Source organism: Cherax quadricarinatus, chromosome 68 (genome assembly GCF_038502225.1).
Source record: "Cherax quadricarinatus isolate ZL_2023a chromosome 68, ASM3850222v1, whole genome shotgun sequence".
In the NCBI taxonomy this organism is placed as follows: domain Eukaryota; kingdom Metazoa; phylum Arthropoda; class Malacostraca; order Decapoda; family Parastacidae; genus Cherax; species Cherax quadricarinatus.
Window position 1 is genome coordinate 20409282 of NC_091359.1, and position 21766 is coordinate 20431047.

At 38.1% G+C, this 21766-nt stretch overlaps 1 protein-coding gene across 5 annotated transcripts in view; it reads left to right on the top strand.

The window, feature by feature from the left end:
* The window catches only part of Sec71 (ADP ribosylation factor guanine nucleotide exchange factor Sec71), a 291696-nt gene that overhangs the window by 36215 nt on the left and 233715 nt on the right, over positions 1–21766 (top strand). For all 5 annotated transcript variants that reach the window (XM_053789547.2, XM_053789544.2, XM_053789546.2 and 2 more), the window contains 3 exons: positions 3430–3611; positions 5115–5261; positions 6789–6968. In XM_053789547.2, coding sequence (XP_053645522.1) covers positions 3430–3611; positions 5115–5261; positions 6789–6968 — 509 coding nt within the window. The remainder of the gene's footprint in view (positions 1–3429; positions 3612–5114; positions 5262–6788; positions 6969–21766) is intronic.

The following is a 21766-nucleotide window of genomic DNA, read 5'->3' on the forward strand; positions in this document are numbered from 1 at the left end:
ATTGCCATGTTTTAAAGCCTTTCAGTGCAGTCTAATTCATTATCAGACATTCTTTTGTGAACTCCTGCCCTCTCTTCTTTCAAAGGGTACCTTGATGATGGTGAAGAGATCTCTTCTTTCAAGGAATTAAAGTTGTCCTTCCTTCAAAAGATGGTCCCTTGATGCTGGTAAAGGATTGTACTTGAGTCACCTTAATGTCTTTTGACAAGTTCTTGCCACCAGTCATGGCAATAAGTTATCTTTCTGGATCTAGGAAAGGCATCTTAGCATAATAGGCCCCAGTAGGTCAGCCTTTTTCTTAATTGCCAGTTACCACACACTCATCTTGTCAAATTATGGATGGAATTGCACCCTTCAGTGATTAAACTCCTCTCCTGTTTTCCCTTCCTCCATGTTAGGGACAGAGAGCAGATGATGATTGCATGTGGACTTGATGAAGATTTTCTTATTTTCAAGTAACATTTGTGTAATTACTGGTTGTTTCTTGTTCATTTCTGATCTGTCTCTGAATTTTATGTGTATTATGCTAAAGTTAATTCCTAAATAAGTGCCATATTGGAAATCATTAAGTAAACGGAATACAGGTCCTCCATCACAAATCCGGCATCAGTGGGACCTGTAGTGCGCTGGATTGCAGAGTGGTTAGGTTAGAATACACTTAATAAAATTAACTAACTTGACTTACACAAAGTTCATTGAACATTGGCAAAAATCGAACATTTCTGCTACTTTGAGCTCTATTTCAAGGTACTTTTCATCATGAAACCAATCAAAATCATGTCTATTTCTGTAATGTATCTTCCATTCTATCAAATGAGACCAAAAAAACGAGAATACAACCATAAACACCACATGAAAATATACCGCAAACAGGCAGCTGATGACTGAGAAGTGAACTCCCTTATTTATCGTCTGTTTTTTTTTTTTATTTTTTTTTTTATTTTTGGTGTATGTTAAGAAGCACCTTTCCATCACACATTGCCCAAGTTTCAATAAGATAGCCCAACAAACAACTGAGAAAAAAAAATATTTACCATAAATCATATATGGCAGGCCAAAGCCAGGTACTGGAAATAAGTCACTTTGACTTTTTTGGGATATCCTAGGTTCTCTATACATATGCTGCTATGTATGATAATCTATGTAACTGTATTTGTGTATACCTGAATAAACTTATATACTTCTATTCTGTTGACTGAGTACAAGAAACTGCCCATTCACCTATTTCAACTACCCAATAAAGTGGTCAGAAATTGGCAATTTGGCCAATTTCACACAAATTTCAACATGCCAATTTCAAAATAGGGTACAGAATAAACAATGCAGACATTCCTGGCACTAAATTAACATTTTCTCTGTTTATTAGTCACAGCTCCAGGCCCCTCATATATTACTCTTGCTTACCATTTGGAATTTTTATTCACACAAAAAATAGAAGATGTACTGTTATGCAGACTACTGCATTATTGTAATAATTGTATAAATAATGTCAACCCATTCTTGACTGCGTATTGGAATTTGGACTGGCAGGCAGACACATATTAGACGGTGACGTCATTTGTTTACTCTTGAATATCGCTAAAGAATCGAACATATCCGCTACTGTGTGCGCAATTTCAAGGTACTTTTCATCATGAAAGCAATCAGAATCATATCTATTTTTGTAATATATCTTCCATTCTATCAAATGAGACCAAAAGAACGAGAGTACAACCATAAAAACAGCTCGAAAATATACTGCTATGGGGCCACTAATAGCTGAGAAGTGAACTCTGTTATTTATGGTCTGATTTCTTTCATTTTTGGTGTACATTGAGAAGCATCTTTCCATCAAACTTTGCCCAAGTTTAATTAAGATAGCTCAACAAACAACTGAGAGAAAAATAATAATAATAATAATAATAATGTCTTTATTTACTACACTTACATGTACAGGGTATACAGGCCTATCTGCCATCAGTGACATACTGCTGTATAGAAAGCCCCTTGTTATGCTAAGCATTTCAGGCAAATTAGGTTAGTGTCCCAGGATAAGACCCACACCAGTTCACTAGCACCCAGGTACCCGTTTATTGATGGGTGAACATAGACAACAGGTGTAAAGAAACACGCCAAATGTTTCTACCCTGGCTGGGAATCGAATATTTACCAAAAATCACATAAGGCTAACCCAAGCCAGGTACTAGAAATAAGCCACTTTATCTGACTTTTTTGGGTTATCTTAGGTTCTGTATACATATGCTGCTATATGTGATAATCTGTGTAGAGAAAATAGCTTTTTTGTTCCAGTTTTATGGTGCAGTATGAGTGTATATCACAGTTAGCCCTGTGCTATACTCTGTTTTCTCTAATATAAGCCCCCAAGGCAGGGATAGGAGAATGGTACTTGTATCCCATATCCTCTTCATCGAACTGCTCGGTATTATGCCAAATATTATTCATTCTGGAGTATTTAACATGTTTCTATGTTATTTATATTGTTTATTATGTCATATTAGATCAATTGTGATAAGCAAATAAGCCGTAGTATTGATATTAGCGTAATAATAAAGCATATTCCCCTGCATCACGAGACTGAGCTCATATCTACTGACAGTGGCTTCCAAGCCACTGTTGGTAGGTGCTTTACACAACAAGCAGCATTTCTTTTATTCCTTGGAACCATGGCTAAAAGTAAGCAGGTTATAACAGTAAATGGAGAAAAAGAAATTGGAATGACTTGTGCAGCAAATAGTGCCACCAAACAGTACCAGCAGGTTGGTGTGGCGACCTTGGAAATTTGAAATTAATCTAGCCAGAATTAGTGCCGAATAACTGATGGAACCGGATGTCTGATTCCCGAACTTGTGATAGCGGACCTATAATATATAATGAGTGGGTTTCCTTATGTGGATTTGCTATTATGCAGTCCAGTTTTTATTGGTAATTCTATGTGTGTGATACACAATACATTGTCCATATGGCATGTATGATTTGCTAAACCTATTCAGATTCTAATGAGAAGTTATGTGTTTTTATGACCTGACTGAGATAAGTACAGGTGCCATGGGTCTAGGATGCATGTACTGCATAAAAGAGGACATTGATAATGTAACTGCAATTTTTTTGTGAGTACAAATACAGTATCACTTATTTTTAATGAAATATGAAAAGTTCATAAAAAATCCCAAGTTTAAGCACATTTTACCATAACATGTACTTTTGAAACATACACTAGACATGTCTTGATTGAAGAGCATATTCCTGCTGGGAATGGAGACAAAAGATGTGTAAGAAAATAAACCTTTATTAGAACATTGTGTTACTTTGTCATGACTTGAACGTTGTCCCAGTAAAGTCTTGCTCTGCTACGTGTGTCTGTTTTCTTATATACTATCGTAATTTTAATGAAAGAAATAAATAACATTAGACTTTGTTTTCCACCAACAGAGGAATTGCGCAGCGAGCTTGGAGGGCCAGACAATGGCTCGGGTATGGGTGCATCTGCTGCTCTGCCAATGCCCAAGAGTGATGCTCCACAGTTGGATGCTGAGAAACATTTCCTTCCATTTGAACTAGCTTGTCAGTCTAAGTCAGCAAAGATTGTAGTGTCAGCACTTGATTGCATTCAAGTACGTATTCTTTATTGATGAGTTTTATGTTCATTATGCATTGAGACGTCATACAGTATTTATCGTGTGTACATATATCATAATAGAGTATTCTCTATGGGAGAGTGCGGAAGAATCCTTCCTCCATAACACTAGACATAAGCCATACGTGTCACAAGTGGTGACTAAAATGCCGGGAGTAAGGGGCTAGCAACTCCTCCTGCATAAATTAATAAATGTATAAAGAAGAAAAACTTTACATTTCTTCTTTTTTTGGGTTACCCTGCCTCGGTGGGAGACAGCCAGTGTGTTAAAAAATAAATAAATAATAGAGATAACCAAAGAGTTGGATATACTAAATAAAGAACCATTCCAAACTTTATGAAGATCATTAATACAAATTTAGATGTTTTGTTAAACTTCTCTCAGTTTAGATATTTATGGTATTTCTTATTCATTGGCTAATGCATGGCTATGCTGGCTGGAGCAATTATTGGTTTCCTAAAGTATTTCCAGTGTTTGTTTAGTGACATAAAAATATATAAAATTAGAGCAGTCACCTTTCTTGGAAGTTAATCTTTTATAGTCTATATGTGACTGAGGTAATGCAGTATCATCCTGCAGTTTACAGTTGCATCCTGCAGTTTACAGTTGCATCATGTAGTGTAAAGTAGCATCATAAACTTTACAGTTGCAGCATGCAGTTTAAAGTAGCATCATGCAGTTTACAGTCGCATCATTCAATTTAAAGTAGCATTATGAAGTTAACAGTTGCATCATGCAGTTTAAAGGTTTGATGTCTTGGAACAAATAAACCAATATGGAAACAAAATAATGCTATTAATATTTTTGAAGGAAGGGTTGGGATGCTGCAGTTCAGTGAGTCATCTGAATTACGATGTCAACACACTTCTGACAAGACAATGATTAAGTGAATCATGTTGAATGTGTTGCCTATTTATGGGTCATTCTACTTTGGTAGATGGCTGATTAGGTTGAAAAAAAATTTGTATTGTATATTTCAGTCTCTCACTGAGGTCTTCATCATGAGACTGAAAAGGGCCTGAGGGTGAAGCTGAAATATTCAACACTTCTCTAATCTGGCATCTTATTTCTATATTGATTTCTTTGTGTCATTGACCAGTGTTTATTACACTTTTTGTATTTTGATTTCTACTTTCACATAGTGTTAGAATTTCATTTTATTGTGTAGTAATAAGAGTAAACCCATAGTAAACAAATACAAAATATAAAGAGCTGTATATTTTGATTTGCAGCTGAGCTCTCCAGCAGATCAGAAGAGGATTTCAGTTGGAGATCACAGTACAATATTCAGCTTCTCACATTCTGTGTCTGTCTTTTATGGGTTTATTCCAACATTAATAAGAATTTATTTTGTTTCAAGGTTTTCAGTTGTGATTATTATGTGTGTTTTTATATTTTTAAATATTTTTGCTAAGTTCATGGTCATACAAATATCTTTAATAATTTTTGAAGATACTCATTATTATTTATTTTGAACAGAAACTTATTGCTTATGGGCATTTAACTGGAAACTGTGCTGACCCAAGTAATCCCAACAAACGGTTGATCGACCACATTGTTGAAACAATTTGCAATTGTTTTAATGGTTCCACTACGGATAAGGATGTAGAAATTCAGATAATCAAGGTATGTATATACAAACCATTTTTTAAAAATTTAGATAAATTGAGGAAGTATCGCAGTGATAGGCTAGGTACGGGCTGAAGTTGTTAATGTTACTCTTGAGTGTCACTCCGTAGGCCAGAATGGGCTGGAGGTATGACACAAGCTTAACTAAATATTGCTATCAGGTGCTAAAACACTAAATAAAATACTGTAAGTTCAGGTTATTTCAACTTCGTTAAGACTAGCTTAACCCTTTGACTGTTTACGTCGTATAAATACGTCTTATGGGCCACTGTTTCTGACGTATGTATGCTCATAAATTCTAGCGGCTTCAAATCAAGCAGGAGAAACCTGGTAGGCCCACATGTGAGAGAATGGGTCTGTGTGGTCAGTGTGCACCACATAAAAGAAATTCTGCAGCACACAGTGCATAATGAGAAAAAAAAAACTGACCGTTTTTTTGGATTAAAACGCCGACTTTGAGGTGTATTTTCGTATAGTATTTATCGTTGTATTCTCGTTTTCATGGTCTTAGGTGATAAAATGGAAAACATATTACAGAAATGGAGATGGTTTTCATTACTTTCGCGATGAAAACGACCTTGAAACTGAGCTCAAAGTAGCGGAAATGTTCGATTTTTACCAGTGTTCAGTAGTAAGCAAATCACACCACACATCCAATACACGTCAACTGGGGAGTCTAATATTCTTTCACTAGTGCACTGATATTATTTTTACAATAATGCAGTAGTCTGCATACCAGTAAATTTTGTATTTTTTTTGTATGAATAAAAAATCAAAATAGAAAGCAATAAGTAATATAAGAGGGGCCTAGAGATGTGATTAATTAACAGAGGATATGTTATTTTAGTGCCAAGAATGTCTACCTTGTTTATTCTGGACCCTATTTTGAAATTGACATCTTTTTTGATTTGTGTGAAATTGGCCAAATTGCCAATTTCTGACCACTTTATTGGGTAGTTCAAATCGGTAAATGGGCAGTTTCTTGTACTCAACTGATAGATAAAATGGAGTTCTAAAGAAATAGCTATGAGTTTGGTCAACTGGAACAACGGAATTGGCTAAAAACAGGGCTCAAAGTCGGCGAAATTGCCAATACGCATATGTCGCCGAGACCACTAACTTTGCGGTAGTGTAATTCCGTGAGTTTTTGACCAAATTTCAAACTTTTGGTATCATTACCATCGGGAAAAGATTCTCTATCATTTCATAAGAAAAAATATTTTTTTTTTTTCAAAAATTTTGAGACATAGAATGACAGTTTCAGAAAGGGGCTTGCGACAGTCAAAGGGTTAAGGAAATTCACTGTAGAAAGACTCATAACTCATATAGGTATATCAAAGACATAAGCTACAAAGCTTACATGCACTGTCAGACTACATTGGCAAGGATATTAATTGCATCTGATTTTTACTCGCTTTGCAAAATATTAATTTTTGGTTATGGTGCTATCATAGCCAACTATAATTTTGCACTAATGCCTTATGTTTCTTCCATATATTGTTTTAATATGTTTTCACACCTCAGGCCCTGTTAACGGTGATCACCTCTCAGTACGTTAGTGTCCATGAAGGTACTGTATTGGTGGCAGTACGAACCTGCTACAATATATTCTTGGCATCGAAAGACATGAACAATCAGGTCACTGCAAAAGCTGCTCTTACTCAGATGATCAACATCATCTTCACTCGCATGGAGAACCAAGCAGTAAGTTATTATTCATACATGGTTGCAGGTACAGTTACATCTCTTAAAGGAGCTCTGTATTGCTTACACATGTATATTTTTTTTTTTTTCAACAAGTCTGCCGTCTCCCACCGAGGCAGGGTGACCCAAAGAGAAAGAAAATCCCCAAAAAGAAAATACTTTCATCATCATTCAACACTTTCACCTCACTCACACATAATCACTGTTTTTGCAGAGGTGCCCAGAATACAACAGTTTAGAAGTATATATGTATAAAAATACACAATATATCTCTCCAAACTGCCAATATCCCAAACCCCTCCATTAGAGTGCAGGCACTGTACTTCCCATTTCCAGGACTCAAGTCCGGTTATATAAAATAACCGGTTTCCCTGAATCCCTTCACTAAATATTACCCTGCTCACACTCCAACAGATCGTCAGGTCCCAAATACCATTTGTCTCCATTTACTCCTATCTAACACGCTCACGCACTCTTGCTGGAAGTCCAAACCCCTCCCCCACAACACCTCCTTTACCCCCTCCCTCCAACCTTTTCGAGGACGACCCCTACCCTGCCTTCCTTCTCCTACAGATTTATACGCTCTCCATGTCATTCTACTTTGATCCATTCTCTCTAAATGACCAAACCACCTCGACAAACCCTCTTAGCCTTCTGACTAATACTTTTATTAACTCCACACCTTCTCCTAATTTCCACACTCTGAATTTTCTGCATAATATTTACACCACACATTGCTCTTAGACAGGACATCTCCACTGCCTCCTTGCTGCAGCATTTACAACCCAAGCTTCACACCCATATAAGAGTGTTGGTACTACTATACTTTCATACATTCCCTTCTTTGCCTCCATAGATAACATTTTTTGCCTCCACATATACCTCAATGTACCACTCACCTTTTTTCCTTCATCAATTCTATGATTAACCTCATCCTTCTTAAATCCATCCGCTGACACCTTAACTCCCAAATATCTGAAAACATTCACTTCTTCCATACTCCTCCTCCCCAATTTGATATCCAGTTTTTCTTTATCTAAATCATTTGATATTCTCATTACCTTACTCTTTTCTATGTTCACTTTCAACTTTCAACCTTTACACACATTCCCAAATTCGTCCACTAAACTTTGCAATTTTTCATTAGAATCTCCCATAAGCACAGTATCATCAGCAAAAAGTAACTATGTCACTTCCCATTTTATATTTAATTCCCCATAATTTAATCCCACCCCTCTCCCGAACACCCTAGCATTTACCTCTTTTACAACCCCGTCTATAAATATATTAACCCGTAAATGGTCCAAACGTATATATACGTTTTTTTCAACATTTGAAAGTATGTAAAAAAAGTAGATCTTCTTTTTGTTTTTTTACATTTGAAAATGTGTAAAAAAACTTTGATCTACTTTTTTTTTTTTTTTGTAATATTTGAAAATATGTAAAAAAAAAAGTAGATCTACTTTTGTAGCACTACACATGTGAACGTAGATCTGCTTGGACCGTTTACGGGTTAAACAACCATGGTGATATTTCACATCCCTGTCTAAGACCTACTTTTACCGGGAAGTAGTCTCCCTCTCTTCTACACACCCTAACCTGAGCCTCACTATCCTCATAAAAACTCTTTACAGCATTTAATAACTTACCACCTATTCCATATACTTGCAACATCTGCCACTTTGCTCCTCTATCCACTCTATCATATGCCTTTTCTAAATCCATAAATGCAATAAAAACTTCCCTACCTTTATCTAAATACTATTCACATATATGCTTCAATGTAAACACTTGATCTACACATCCCCTACCCACTCCAAAACCTCCTTGCTTATTCGCAATTCTACATTCTGTCTTACCTCTAATTCTTTCAATAATAACCCTACCATACACTTTTCCTGGTATAAATAACAAAAAGGCACAATACCGTGACTGGAACGATACACAAATAACCCGCACATAAAAGACAGAAGTTTACGACGACGTTTCGGTCCGACTTGGACCATTGACAAAGTCACACTAACAGAGGAGGAGCAGGACGGCTATATATAGGCAGGAAGAGGTGGAGGTAGTAGTAGTGGTAGTAGTAGTAGTAGTAGTAGTAGTACAAGAATTGTATATAATACCGACAGGATGAAATGACACATGCACAACACCCGGTGGGGATGCCCGGGTGTTGTGCATGTGTCATTTCATCCTGTCGGTATTATATACAATTCTTGTACTACTACTACTACTACTACTACTACCACTACTACTACCTCCACCTCTTCCTGCCTATATATAGCCGTCCTGCTCCTCCTCTGTTAGTGTGACTTTGTCAATGGTCCAAGTCGGACCGAAACGTCGTCGTAAACTTCTGTCTTTTATGTGCGGGTTATTTGTGTAATGTTTCCTGGTATACTCAGTAAACTTTATTCCTCTATAATTTTTACAATCTCTTTTGTCCCCCTTCCCTTTATATAAAGGGACTATACACGCTCTCCACCAATCCCTAGGTACCTTCCCCTCTTTCATACATTTATTAAACAAAAATACCAACCACTCCAACACTATGTCTTCCCCTGCTTTTAACATTTCTGTCATGATCCCATCAGTTCAAGCTGCTTTACCCCATTTCATTCTACGTAATGCGTCACGCACCTCCCCCACACTCACATCCTGCTCTTCTTCACTCCTAAAAGATGATATACCTCCCTGGCCAGTGCATGAAATTACTGCCTCCCTTTCTTCATCGACATTTAAAAGTTCCTTAAAATATTCTCACCATCTACCCAAAATCTCCATCTCCCCATCTACTAACTCCCCTTCTTTGTTTTTAACCTAGGCTTTCTTAACTTGTTTAAACTCACTCCAATTTTTTTTTCTTATTTTCATTAAAATTCCTTGACATTACCTCTCCCACTCTATCATCCGCTCTCCTTCTGCACTCTCTCACCACTCTCTTCACCTTTCTTTTACTCTCCATATACTCTACTCTTCTTATAATGCTTCTGCTTTGTAAATACCTCTCATAAGCTACCTTTTTCTCTTTTATCACACCCCTTACTTCATCATTCCACCAATCACTCCTCTTTCCTCCTGCCCCCACCCTCCTATAACCACAAATGTCTGCCCCACATTCTAATACTGCATTTTTAAAACTTTTCCAACCCTCTTCAACCCCCTCACTACTTATACCTGCACCAGCCCACCTTTCTGCCAATAGTTGCTTATATTTCACCCGAACTTCCTCCTCCCTTAGTTTATACACATTCACCTCCCTCTTACTTGTTGTTGCCATTTTCCTCTTATCCCATCTACCTCTTACTCTAACTGTAGCTACAACTAGATAATGATCTGATATATCAGTTGCCCCTCTATAAACGTGTACATCCTGGAGCCTACCCATCAACCTTTTATCCACCAATACATAATCTAACAAACTACTTTCATTACATGTTACATCATACCTTGTATATTTATTTATCCTCTTTTTCATAAAATATGTATTACTTATTACCAAACCTCTTTCTACACATAACTCAATTAAAGGCTCCCCATTTTCATTTACCCTCAATTAAAGGCTCCCCATTTTCATTTACCCCTGGCACCCCAAATTTACCTACTACTCCCTCCACAACATTTTTTCCCACTTTAGCATTAAAATCCCCAACCACAAGTACTCTCACACTTGGTTCAAAACTCCCCACACAATTACTCAACATTTCCCAAAATCTCTCTCTCTCTCCTCTGTACTTCTCTCTTCCCCAGGTGCATAAATGCTTACTATAACCCACTTCTCACATCCAACCTTTATTTTACTCCACATAATCCTTGAATTAATACATTTATAGTCCCTCTTTTCATGCCTATCCTTCAACATTATTGCTACTCCTTCTTTAGCTCTAACTCTGTTAGAAACCCCTGACCTAATCCCATTTATTCCTCTCCACTGAAACTCACCCACCCCCTTCAGCTTTGTTTCACTTAAAGCCAGGATATCCAGTTTCTTCTCATTCATAACATCCACAATCATCTCTTTCTTATCATTCGCACAACATCCACGCACATTCAAACGTTCCACTTTGACAATTTTATTCTTATTCTTTTTAGTAATTTTTACAGGAAAAGCGGTTACTAGCCCATTGTTCCCAGCATTTTAGTTGACTTTTAGAACATGCATGGCTTACGGAGGAAAGATTCTTATTCCACTTCTCCATGGATATAAAAGGAAAAGTAATTAGAACAAGAACTACGATAAAATCAAAGAAAACTCAGATGAGTGTGTATAAATAAACATGTACATGTATGTTTAGTGTGACCTAAGTGTAAGTAGAAGTAGCAAGATGAGACAGACAAAAGACACCAGCAATCCTACCATCATGTAAAACAATTACAGGCTTTCGTTTTACACTCACTTGGCAGAATGGTAGTACCTCCCTGGGTGGTTGCTGTCTACCAACTTACTACCTATATATTTTATATATACTCTGATAATTATACTTATGTATACCTTTCTTTCTTTCTTTCAACACACCGGCCGTATCCCACCGAGGCGGGGTGGCCCAAAAGGAAAAACGAAAGTTTCTCCTTTTACATTTAGTAATATATACAGGAGAAGAGGTTACTAGCCCCTTGCTCCCGGCATTTTAGTTGCCTCCTACAACACGCATGGCTTACGGAGGAAGAATTCTGTTCCACTTTCCCATGGAGGTAAGAGAAAATAAACAACAAGAACAAGAACTAGTAAGAAAATATTAGAAAACCCAGAGGTGTGTGTGTATATATGCTTGTACATGTATGTGTAGTGTGACCTAAGTGTAAGTAGAAGTAGCAAGACATACCTGAAATCTTGTATGTTTATGAGACAGAAAAATGGACACCAGCAATCCTACCATCATGTAAAACAATTACAAGCTTCCGTTTTACACTCACTTGGCAGGACGGTAGTACCTCCCTGGGCGGTTGCTGTCTACCAACCTACTACCTATATTATGTATACCTGTACCTAAATAAACTTACATACTGTGCTGGCATGCAGGTACACATTAAAATCAGTAAGAGTGTCTTATATCTCGAGACGTCATATTAGTAATGATAATAATAATCACCGAGTCTCATTTAAATGTCGTATATTACGTTAATATACACATTTTCATTAATCCATCTATGATATTTTTTCAAAATTATATAATAAACATGATGCATAACATATAAATAAGATAAATACACCCCACAGTAGAATAAATAAACATAAATATGAGATGTGGTAGCCAGACGACTTGCACAAATGATGTCATATTAGAAATAATAATAATAATAATAATCACCGAGTCTCATTAAATACTGTATATTACGTTAATATACACATTTTCGTTAATCCATCCACTATAGTTTTTTAAAAATTATATAATAAACACGATACATAACATATAAAGATGATAAATACACCCCACAATAGAATAAATAAACATAAATATGTCGTAGCCAGATAACTTGTACAAGTGATGGCAAGAATAACATTTTCTCTAGTCTAACATAAGAGAAAATGTGTTACTGGGGGTAACTGTAGAAAATTATTCCTTTCGTATGTATGTAACTAACTTTATTCAGGTATACAAAAATACAGTTACATAGATTATCATACATAACAGCATATGTGTATAGAACCTAGTATAACCCAAAAAAGTCAGAGTGACTTATTTCCACTGCCTTCACTCAGAGCATCATTTCTTCTAAAAGTGGTGTTACATGAGAATGGGAGTGTTCTTTATTTATATATTCTACCGTATCAGTGTAGAGACAACTTGTATACAATGTAACTTGTACACAAACCAGCCTTGTACACTTTGTTTGTTTACGAAACTTAAAGTTTGCCGGGTTTGTTTACATAACTCTGGGCCTGTCCTCTCGTGTACTCATACTCTCTTTCTCTCATTTATTCGTTTTATCTTGTTTACTCACCCCTGACCCTACATTAAGACTACAAATATTTTAAGGTAAGTAATGAGTGAACTGTATATGCATTTTATTACTCTGGGATGCTTAAATATCATAGAATATATGTGTGGGTGGGTTGGCCTGGTATGGTAGCCCGGCTGACTACCATACACACCACACTTGATTTCTTAAAATAAATACTACATAAGAACATAAGAATGGAGGAACACTGCAGAAGAACTACTGGCACATGCAAGGCAGGTCCTTATCAAAACGACCTCTACCTTAAGCTACCCAAGAAATAACTCCCGTACCCAATGACACCAATCAAACCCAGCCCCTCCCACTCATATATTTGTCCAGTGTCTCTTCTTAAAGCTACCCAAGGTCCTAGCCTCTATCACCCCACTGGGAAGATTGTTCCACGCATCCACAACTCTGTTAGAAAACCAGTACTTACCTATGTCCTTTCTAAATCTAAATTTATCCAACTTAAATCCATTATTTCTGGTTCTTACCTGGTTCGACACCCTCAATATCTTATTAATATCTCCTTTGTTTATGCCCGTCATCCACACACACACCTCAATGATATCTCCTCTCATTCTATGTCTCTCCAGAGAGTGAAGATTTAAGGCTTTAAGTCTATCTTCATACGGGAGATTCCTTACACAGTAAATCATTTTAGTCATTCTTCTCTGTATGTTCTCCAATGAATCTATATCCATCCTGTAGTAAGGAGACCAAAACTGAGCAGCATAATCTAAATGAGGCCTCACCAGTGATGTATAGAGCTGTAAAATAACTTTTGGGCTTCTGTTACTTATACTTCTTGAGATAAATCCTAGTAATCTGTTTGCCTTGTTGTGCACACTTAGGCACTGCTGCCTTGGCTTTAGGTTTCTGCTTACCATGACTCCCAAGTCCTTTTCGCACTCTGTATGATGAAGCTCTACTTCACCTAGTTTATAGCTTCGAGGGTTATTTTCATTACCAAGGACCAGTACCTTACACTTATCCACATTGAACTTCATCTGCCATTTTTCAGACCAAGACATTAATTTGTCTAAATCCTCCTGCAGTTCATTGCTATCCTCCTCAGAATGAATCATACGGCCTATCTTTGTATCATCAGCAAACTTGCTCATGTCACTCGTAATCCCTTCATCAAGGTCATTAATGTAAATTATGAACAAGAGAGGGCCTAAAACTGATCCTTGTGGAACGCCACTAGTAACTAAGCCCCATTCTGATTTGAACCCATTAATGGAAACTGCTTTCTATTGGTAAGCCATGCCTCTATCCATGCTAGAACTTTACCTCCTATACCATGAGCTGCCACTTTTCTTAAGAGTCTCTTGTGAGGTACTCTATCGAAGGCTTTACTAAAATCCAAATAAACAATATCATATTCTTTATCACTGTCTACTGCCTCAAATGTTCTATTGAAGAACGTCGGTAAGTTTGTCAGGCAGGAATGACCTCTCGTGAACCCATGCTGAGATTCATTTATCGAGTTATGCTCTTCAAGGTGACTTCTAATAATGTCAGCTATAATTGATTCTAGTAATTTGCCAACTATAGATGTCAGGCTTATTGGACGGTAATTTGAAGGAGTGGACTTATCTCCTGATTTGAATGTAGGAACCACATTGGCCATCTTCCACAACTCAGCCACAACACCAGTAAGGATGGATGCATTGAACACACTCGTTAATGGCTGACTAAGTTCCATCTTGCATTCCTTAAGTACCCTGGAAAATAACTTGTCGGGCCCCGGGGACTTATTTTGCTTCAGTTTGTCTATCTGTTTGATAACCATGTCCCTCGTGACAGTAATATTAGTCAATTTGAATTCCTCAGGAACTGAATAATTGTTAATTTCTGGAATCTCATTATGTCTTCCTGTGTAAAAACTGACAAAAAATAGTCATTAAATATGGAACACATTTCCAATTCGTTATCCGTCAGCTGTCCATTCCCAGTTTTCAGAGGTCCTACTTTTTCCTTAACCTTCGTCCTATACACTTGAAAGAACCCCTTTGGATTGGTCTTTGATTCATTAGCAACTCTAATTTCATAGTCACGTTTAGCCTTTCTAATCCCCTTTTTTACTTCTCTTTTAAGCTGAACATATTGGTCAGTAAGGTTAACTTCTCCCCTTCTGTTGCGCCTATATATTCCCCTTTTCTCCCCTAATAAATGCTTTAGCCTCCTGTTAACCCATTTGGGATCGTTATTATCAGATCTAATTTCTCTCTGGGGAATGTATATACTCTGAGCACGGTATACATTATTAAGAAAAGAATCATAAACGCAGATCCCTTCGTAATCATAAGTATGATCATCGTCAATAGAATCACTACTCATCTCACCCTAGATTAAGACTACATATATTTTAAGGTAAGTAATGAGTAAACTGTATATGCATTTTATCACTCTGGGATGCTTAAATGTATTAGAATATTATGTGTAGGTGGGGTGGTCTGGTATGGTAGCCCGGCTGACTACCATACATACCACACTTGATTTCTTACAATAAATACTACTTGTCTCACCCTAGATTAAGACTATAAATATTTTAAGGTAAGTAATGAGTGCACTAAGTATGTATTGTACTTTTTTTATTGTTTTTTGATGCTTACTTCTATTGCTAACTTAATATATGTTAGTGTAAACTTGTTATCTAGTATTTGTATGCATTTATAAGTGGAAAAAGAGGGTGTTCCACTTTACGGCAATTTCTGCTTTACGACGGTAGCCTGGAACCTAACCTGCAGTATAAGTGTGGCCCTACTGTATTTGGATAGTTGCCAGTGAGGTACTTGCTCGGATGGATATTTGAGCTAGGAATTTGACTCGTTAGCTTTGATCCTACAGTAGAGAACAAGACATTAAATTTGTCAGCCGTGTCTATAGGTTGCATGTGAGGTTCATCTGGTTTAGTTAAGTCTATCTCTCTATTTCCAGTCGGTTTCATTGAGCCCAAAATTTTGGAGAGGGTTTGCCAGGTACTTTTCATGTCACCTTTCATTTCACAAAATCTATTTTCATAATACATTTGTTTTGATTTACGTATTAGTTTTGTGAGTATTGATGTGTATCTTTTAGTAAATTCTTTAGTAATTAAGCCTAATCTGAACTGTGTTTCAATTTGGTGTTTTTTATTAATAGATTTGAGGATACTTCTAGTTAGCCATGGGCTGTTCAGCCTCTTTTCTGTGATCTGTTTCGTTTTGATTGGGCAATGTTTGTTGTAGAGATTTAGGGTTTTATGTAAAAAAAAATATGATATCTTTATTGATATTATTACTGTCATCTAGCTCTCTCTGCCAATCAATGGCACCTAGAGCTAATTTTTGGTTGTTTATCAATGTCTCATCATGCAGGCGAAATGAGATCTTTCTTGTTTCTTGAGGCAGTTTAGATAAGTTGGTTATGAGAAAGGTAGGATAGTGGTCTGTGGTGTTATCTGTGATTATTCCTGCTTGTAGTGGGGATATTATGTTGGTCCAGATATGGTTAAGTAACAAGGCACTAATGTCAGAGTTTGTTGTTGGCTTTGTTATAGAGGGTACCAATAAGCTGTTGTTTATAGCATTTGTGAAATCAGCTACTGGAGGGTCAGTTGCTTGGATAAGGTTGATGTTGAAATGTCCTGCTAGTATCAGATGGTGTTTATTCAACTCTGACTCAATTATCATGTTTCTAAGGTTATTGCTAAAAGTGTAACTGCACCAACTGTTATAGGTTTCTTAAGTGTTCTTGATGTGAATTTAGCTATTATATATTCACCGTTTTCATCCCGTACATTAGTTGATTTCACACATTCTAGTTCATCAGAGTAACAGATGGCAGTGCCTCCTCCTGATTGGTCGGGCCTACAGTTATGTATGGCTGTGTAACCAGGTATGGTAAATATGCCTGTCAGATCTAGTCTGAGCCAGGTTTCAGTAAGTATAATGAAAGTTATAGTAGCATTTAGAGACTTAAGTAATGCAATGAGGTCATCATAGTGTTTACTCAATGATCTAACAATGTAGTTGAAGACTGTAATGTTCTTGCTGACACTGAGAATGGTATTAGCCTGACTAGCAGTGTAGTAATGGCAATTACTGTTAGGATTGTGTGTGCTGTTCAATAAGAGGTTGATATCAGGATTGATAATTGCATTCATAAGGGGTACGTAGAGAAATAGCTGTTACAATTATTAAAGAGCAAAAAAGACAAAAGCAACAATGTTAAACCACTAACATTTATGAACTTATGACCTAAATTATTTTAAATCTAAAAAATAATGGAGCTACCGAATATTAAGATAAAACACTTTAGCACCTTGATTATTTCAAAGTTAAAAGTAATGGTTTCAAGTATAAAATAAGACAGAGAATAAAACACTTAACACTTTCAGGGTCCGTCCCGTAGATCTACGGCTTCACGTTGAGTGTCCAAACCGTAGATCTATGCCAAAATTCTAGCGCCATCAAATTTAGTGTGAAAGCGCTCATAGGCCTACATGTGAGAGAACGGGTCTGCGTGGTGGGTGTGCGCCATAAACAAAAAATCTAGGCACCCGCATAGCATTGTGGGAACGCCGGCTCAGTTACCCTTGTTCACCATGCCTTGTCGCAAGTCAGCTCTCGCTCCCTGGAAAATTGGGACTCTCCTCTTCCTATCTGATAGTTCTGACTCTGATGGAAGTGGAAATGAAGACGAATTCTACGGCTTTGATCAGTTAGTGACCGAAAGGAATGAACAGGATATCGATAATAGTGCAGAGAACCCTGACGATCCTCAACCTTCTACCTCTGGTGTGGGCACTCGTGACTCACGGTCGGTTGTGCCTCAACGCAAGAGAAAACTAATATTTTCACGTGGCCAGGCCTCTGACTTCAGTAATGATGATGATAGTGACGTGGATTGTGATTTTATTGCGCTCAACGATCATTCGAGTAGTGATAGTGAGGAATCATATTCATCAGTGAAGCATCGGTATGTTTGCCGCCGCATGCACTCGGGTAGTGTACCCTATGCTGTACCCAGGGGACGGAGTACATCCCGTGGCCCTACACCAGTTTTAGGTAGTGATAGTGAGGATGATGTGGCTACACTTGGCATGGATAGACCACAGGCAACAGTGGATGGTGGTAGTGGTGATGGTAGTGGCACCGCCATGTGTGACTCACCAGCCCAGGCTGGGACCCACGCTGCTGACGTCAGTTCAAGGACAAAGCGGAGCGTCAGCCACCAGCCCACCACAACCACAACCACCCGCACAACCAGCCTATGATGTCCAGTATCCACCAGCAAACCGTATGTGGGATTGGCAGCAAAATCCCAATTTTGTTCCTAAGCCTCACCACTTTGATGACTCTCAAAGTGGAATCCTACCTACTTGTCCCCTTGGAACCACGGCCAATGAACTGGAATACTTTGAATTATTCTTTGACCAGCCATTGATGGAAACTATTGTCAGGGAAAGTAATAAGTATTTTGAGTACACCATGGCAAATACGGTCATATCACCACAGTCAAGACTACACAGGTGGAAAGAGACAACTGTTGCAGAAATGTATTTGCTTTTTGCAACATTAATGCTTATGCCTCATGTCTATAAGCATAATATAAAAGTATACTGGTCCACAGATCGGCTAATTTCTACCCCGGTCTTCAGTGAAATCATCCCAGTGAACAGGTTTATCTTGCTCTTACGTATGTTGCACTTCTCTGACAAAACCAGGCCTGACAGAAGTGACAGGTTATATAAGATTAGAATGTTTTCATGTATCTCAAACAAAAGTTCAGCATATACTTTTATCCATTCAAGAATATTGTAATTGACGAGTCTTTGATTTTATTCAAAGGTAGACTGTCATTCAAGCAGTATATACCGAGCAAGAGGAAACGCTTTGGTATAAAACTGTTTGTACTCCGTGACTGTGACAGTGGCCTGGTGTTGGATATTGTTGTATACACGGGAAGTAAAACATTGAAAGATACCAAGATGTTATTGGGTATCTCAGGTGACGTAGTGGGAAACATGATGGCACCTTATCTTGGTAAGGGGCATACATTATATACCGATAACTGGTACACAAGCCCATTACTCAGTGATTTCATGCGAGTGAACAAGACAGATGTGTGTGGCACAGTGCGTTCTAATCGTAAACATATGCCCAGGCTCAACGCAGGTGCTCGTGGTGATGACGTGCAGGTGTTTACTGCCAATGACATCATGGCATTACGGTGGCATGACAAACGAGATGTCACATTGTTGACAACCATTCACCGTAATGAAATGCAAGACAGTGGCAAAGGTGATTGAGTGACCAATGAACGTATTCGAAAACCAGTGACAGTGATTAATTATACACAAAACATGCGCTTGGTTGACAAATGTGACATGCAGATTGGTTTTGTTGACTGTGTTCGTAAGAGTTAAAAGTGGTACATGAAACTTTTCTTCCATCTCATGGACATTTCAGTGCTCAATGCATATAATATGTACCAAATGAAGACTGGCAACAGACCACCGTATGGTGAATTTTGTTTGTCTGTTGTCAGACAACTCATAATGAAGTACCAGGTAAGAACACCTGCTATACAACAAGGTCCTCGAATTACTCAGGATATACCCAAGCGTTTGAGGAGGGAAGGTGATCATTTCATAATATAGCTTCCTTCAACTCAGAAGAAATTTGCTCAGAAGAGATGCATTGTCTGTGCACAAACAAAACGACGGCAACAAAGACACAAAGACACTCGGTTTATGTGTGAGGAATGTAAGGTGTGTCTGTGCATGGTGCCTTGTTTCAAGGAGTTCCACAAGCTCCAGCAGTTCTAAAACCATGTCCAGTGATTGTAAATATGTAAATATATGATAGAACATTAGTATTATACAATATTTGTGCATGTTTATTGTAATAAACAACAGTGGTAAACAATAATATAATAACTTTAGTGTGGTTATTGTGTTCAATACAGTGAGTTTATATATATACATTATATACAGTATTGGTCTCTCAGGCCCCAAATGTTAGTAGGAAAAGAAAAAAATTGGAAAAGAAAAGAAAAAACTATAAAAACCGCTAAATAAAGTAATGCGCGTATGTGGAATTCGTCGATGTTGCCGCCTCCACATCATTTTTGACAAACTTCTTGGCACTGTATCTCGGTAAGTACTGATCAGAAATTTTTTTTTTTGTCTTATTACCTTCACAAAAATATGCTCTTTAATTCTGTAAGAAAAAAAAATTTTTTTTTTTTTCAAAATTTCTTGGACACTGGAGCACCACTTCAGATTTTGGCCTTGGACCCTGAAGGGGTTAAGTACCTAGATTAGCACCTTGAATAGCACCTTAGGTGTCTTAAGTAGCTGGGAATTAATTAGTGTTATTCACTAACAGCCATGAAAATACGGATTAGAATAAGGGTAAATTCTACTATACTACTGCACTGAACATGGTTGATAATGTTTTGCAAGAAAGGTATAAAATACCGACAATATGAAAGTTAAGACACATGTGCAACATCTGGATATCTTTATTGTAGACGTTTCACCATCCAGTGGCTTTATCAATACAGATTCTAGGACAAAATAGAAAGACAGTAGAACTATATACAAAAGATGCTCTGGTGGCCTGGTGGTTAACGCTCTCGCTTCACACGGTGAGGGCCTGGGTTCGATTCCCAGCCAGAGTAGAAACATTGGACGTGTTTCTTTCCACCTGTTGTCTATGTTCCCCATCAGTAAAATGGGTACCTGGGTGTTAGTCGACTGGTGTGGGTCGCATCCTGGGACACTGACCTAAGGAGGCCTGGTCAAAGACCGGGCCGCGGGGGCGTTGACCCCCGGAACTCTCTCCAGATAAACTCCAGATAATCAGTCCCTCAGCCTTGGAGTTAGTGTTCACAACATCGTGGTGGAGGAGAATCTGGAGCAAAGGCAAGAAGACTGGCGGTTATATAGGCGTCAGTGGATAAGGACGGGCAGCAGACGAGGGCATAGTCACTGGTAGGCGGGATTCCCCAGTGGAAGTAGGTCCTTCCCAAAGACCCAAAGAGATGGGTTAGTTGCAGCAGCCATGAAGGTCTTGTAGATGTCCTCTAAACCAAGATTCCATGATGTTGCAGTGTCTGACAAGTTGTGCAAGAAAGGTATAAAATACCGACAATATGAAAGTTAAGACACATGTCCAACATCTGGATATCTTTATTGTAGACGTTTCGCCATCCAGTGGCTTTATCAATACAGATTCTAGGACATAATAGGAAGACAGTAGAACTATATACAAAAGATGAGGTAATCAGTCCCTCAGCCTTGGAGTTAGTGTTCACAGCATCGTGGTGGAGGAGAATCTGGAGCAAAGGCAAGAAGACTGGCGGTTATATAGGCGTCAGTGGATAAGGACGGGCAGCAGACGAGGGCATAGTCACTGGTAGGCGGGATTCCCCAGTGGAAGTAGGTCCTTCCCAAAGAGATGGGTTAGTTGCAGCAGCCGTGAAGAAGGTCTTGTAGTTGTCCTCTGAACCAAGATTCCATGATGTTGCAGTGTCTGACAAGTTGTGCAAGAAAGGTATAAAATACCGACAATATGAAAGTTAAGACACATGTGCAACGTCTGGATATCTTTATTGTAGACGTTTCGCCATCCAGTGGCTTTATCAATACAGATTCTAGGACATAATAGGAAGACAGTAGAACTATATACAAAAGATGAGGTAATCAGTCCCTCAGCCTTGGAGTAAGTGTTCACAGCATCGTGGTGGAGGAGAATCTGGAGCAAAGGCAAGAAGACTGGCGGTTATATAGGCGTCAGTGGATAAAGACGGGCAGCAGACGAGGGCATAGTCACTGGTAGGCGGGATTCCCCAGT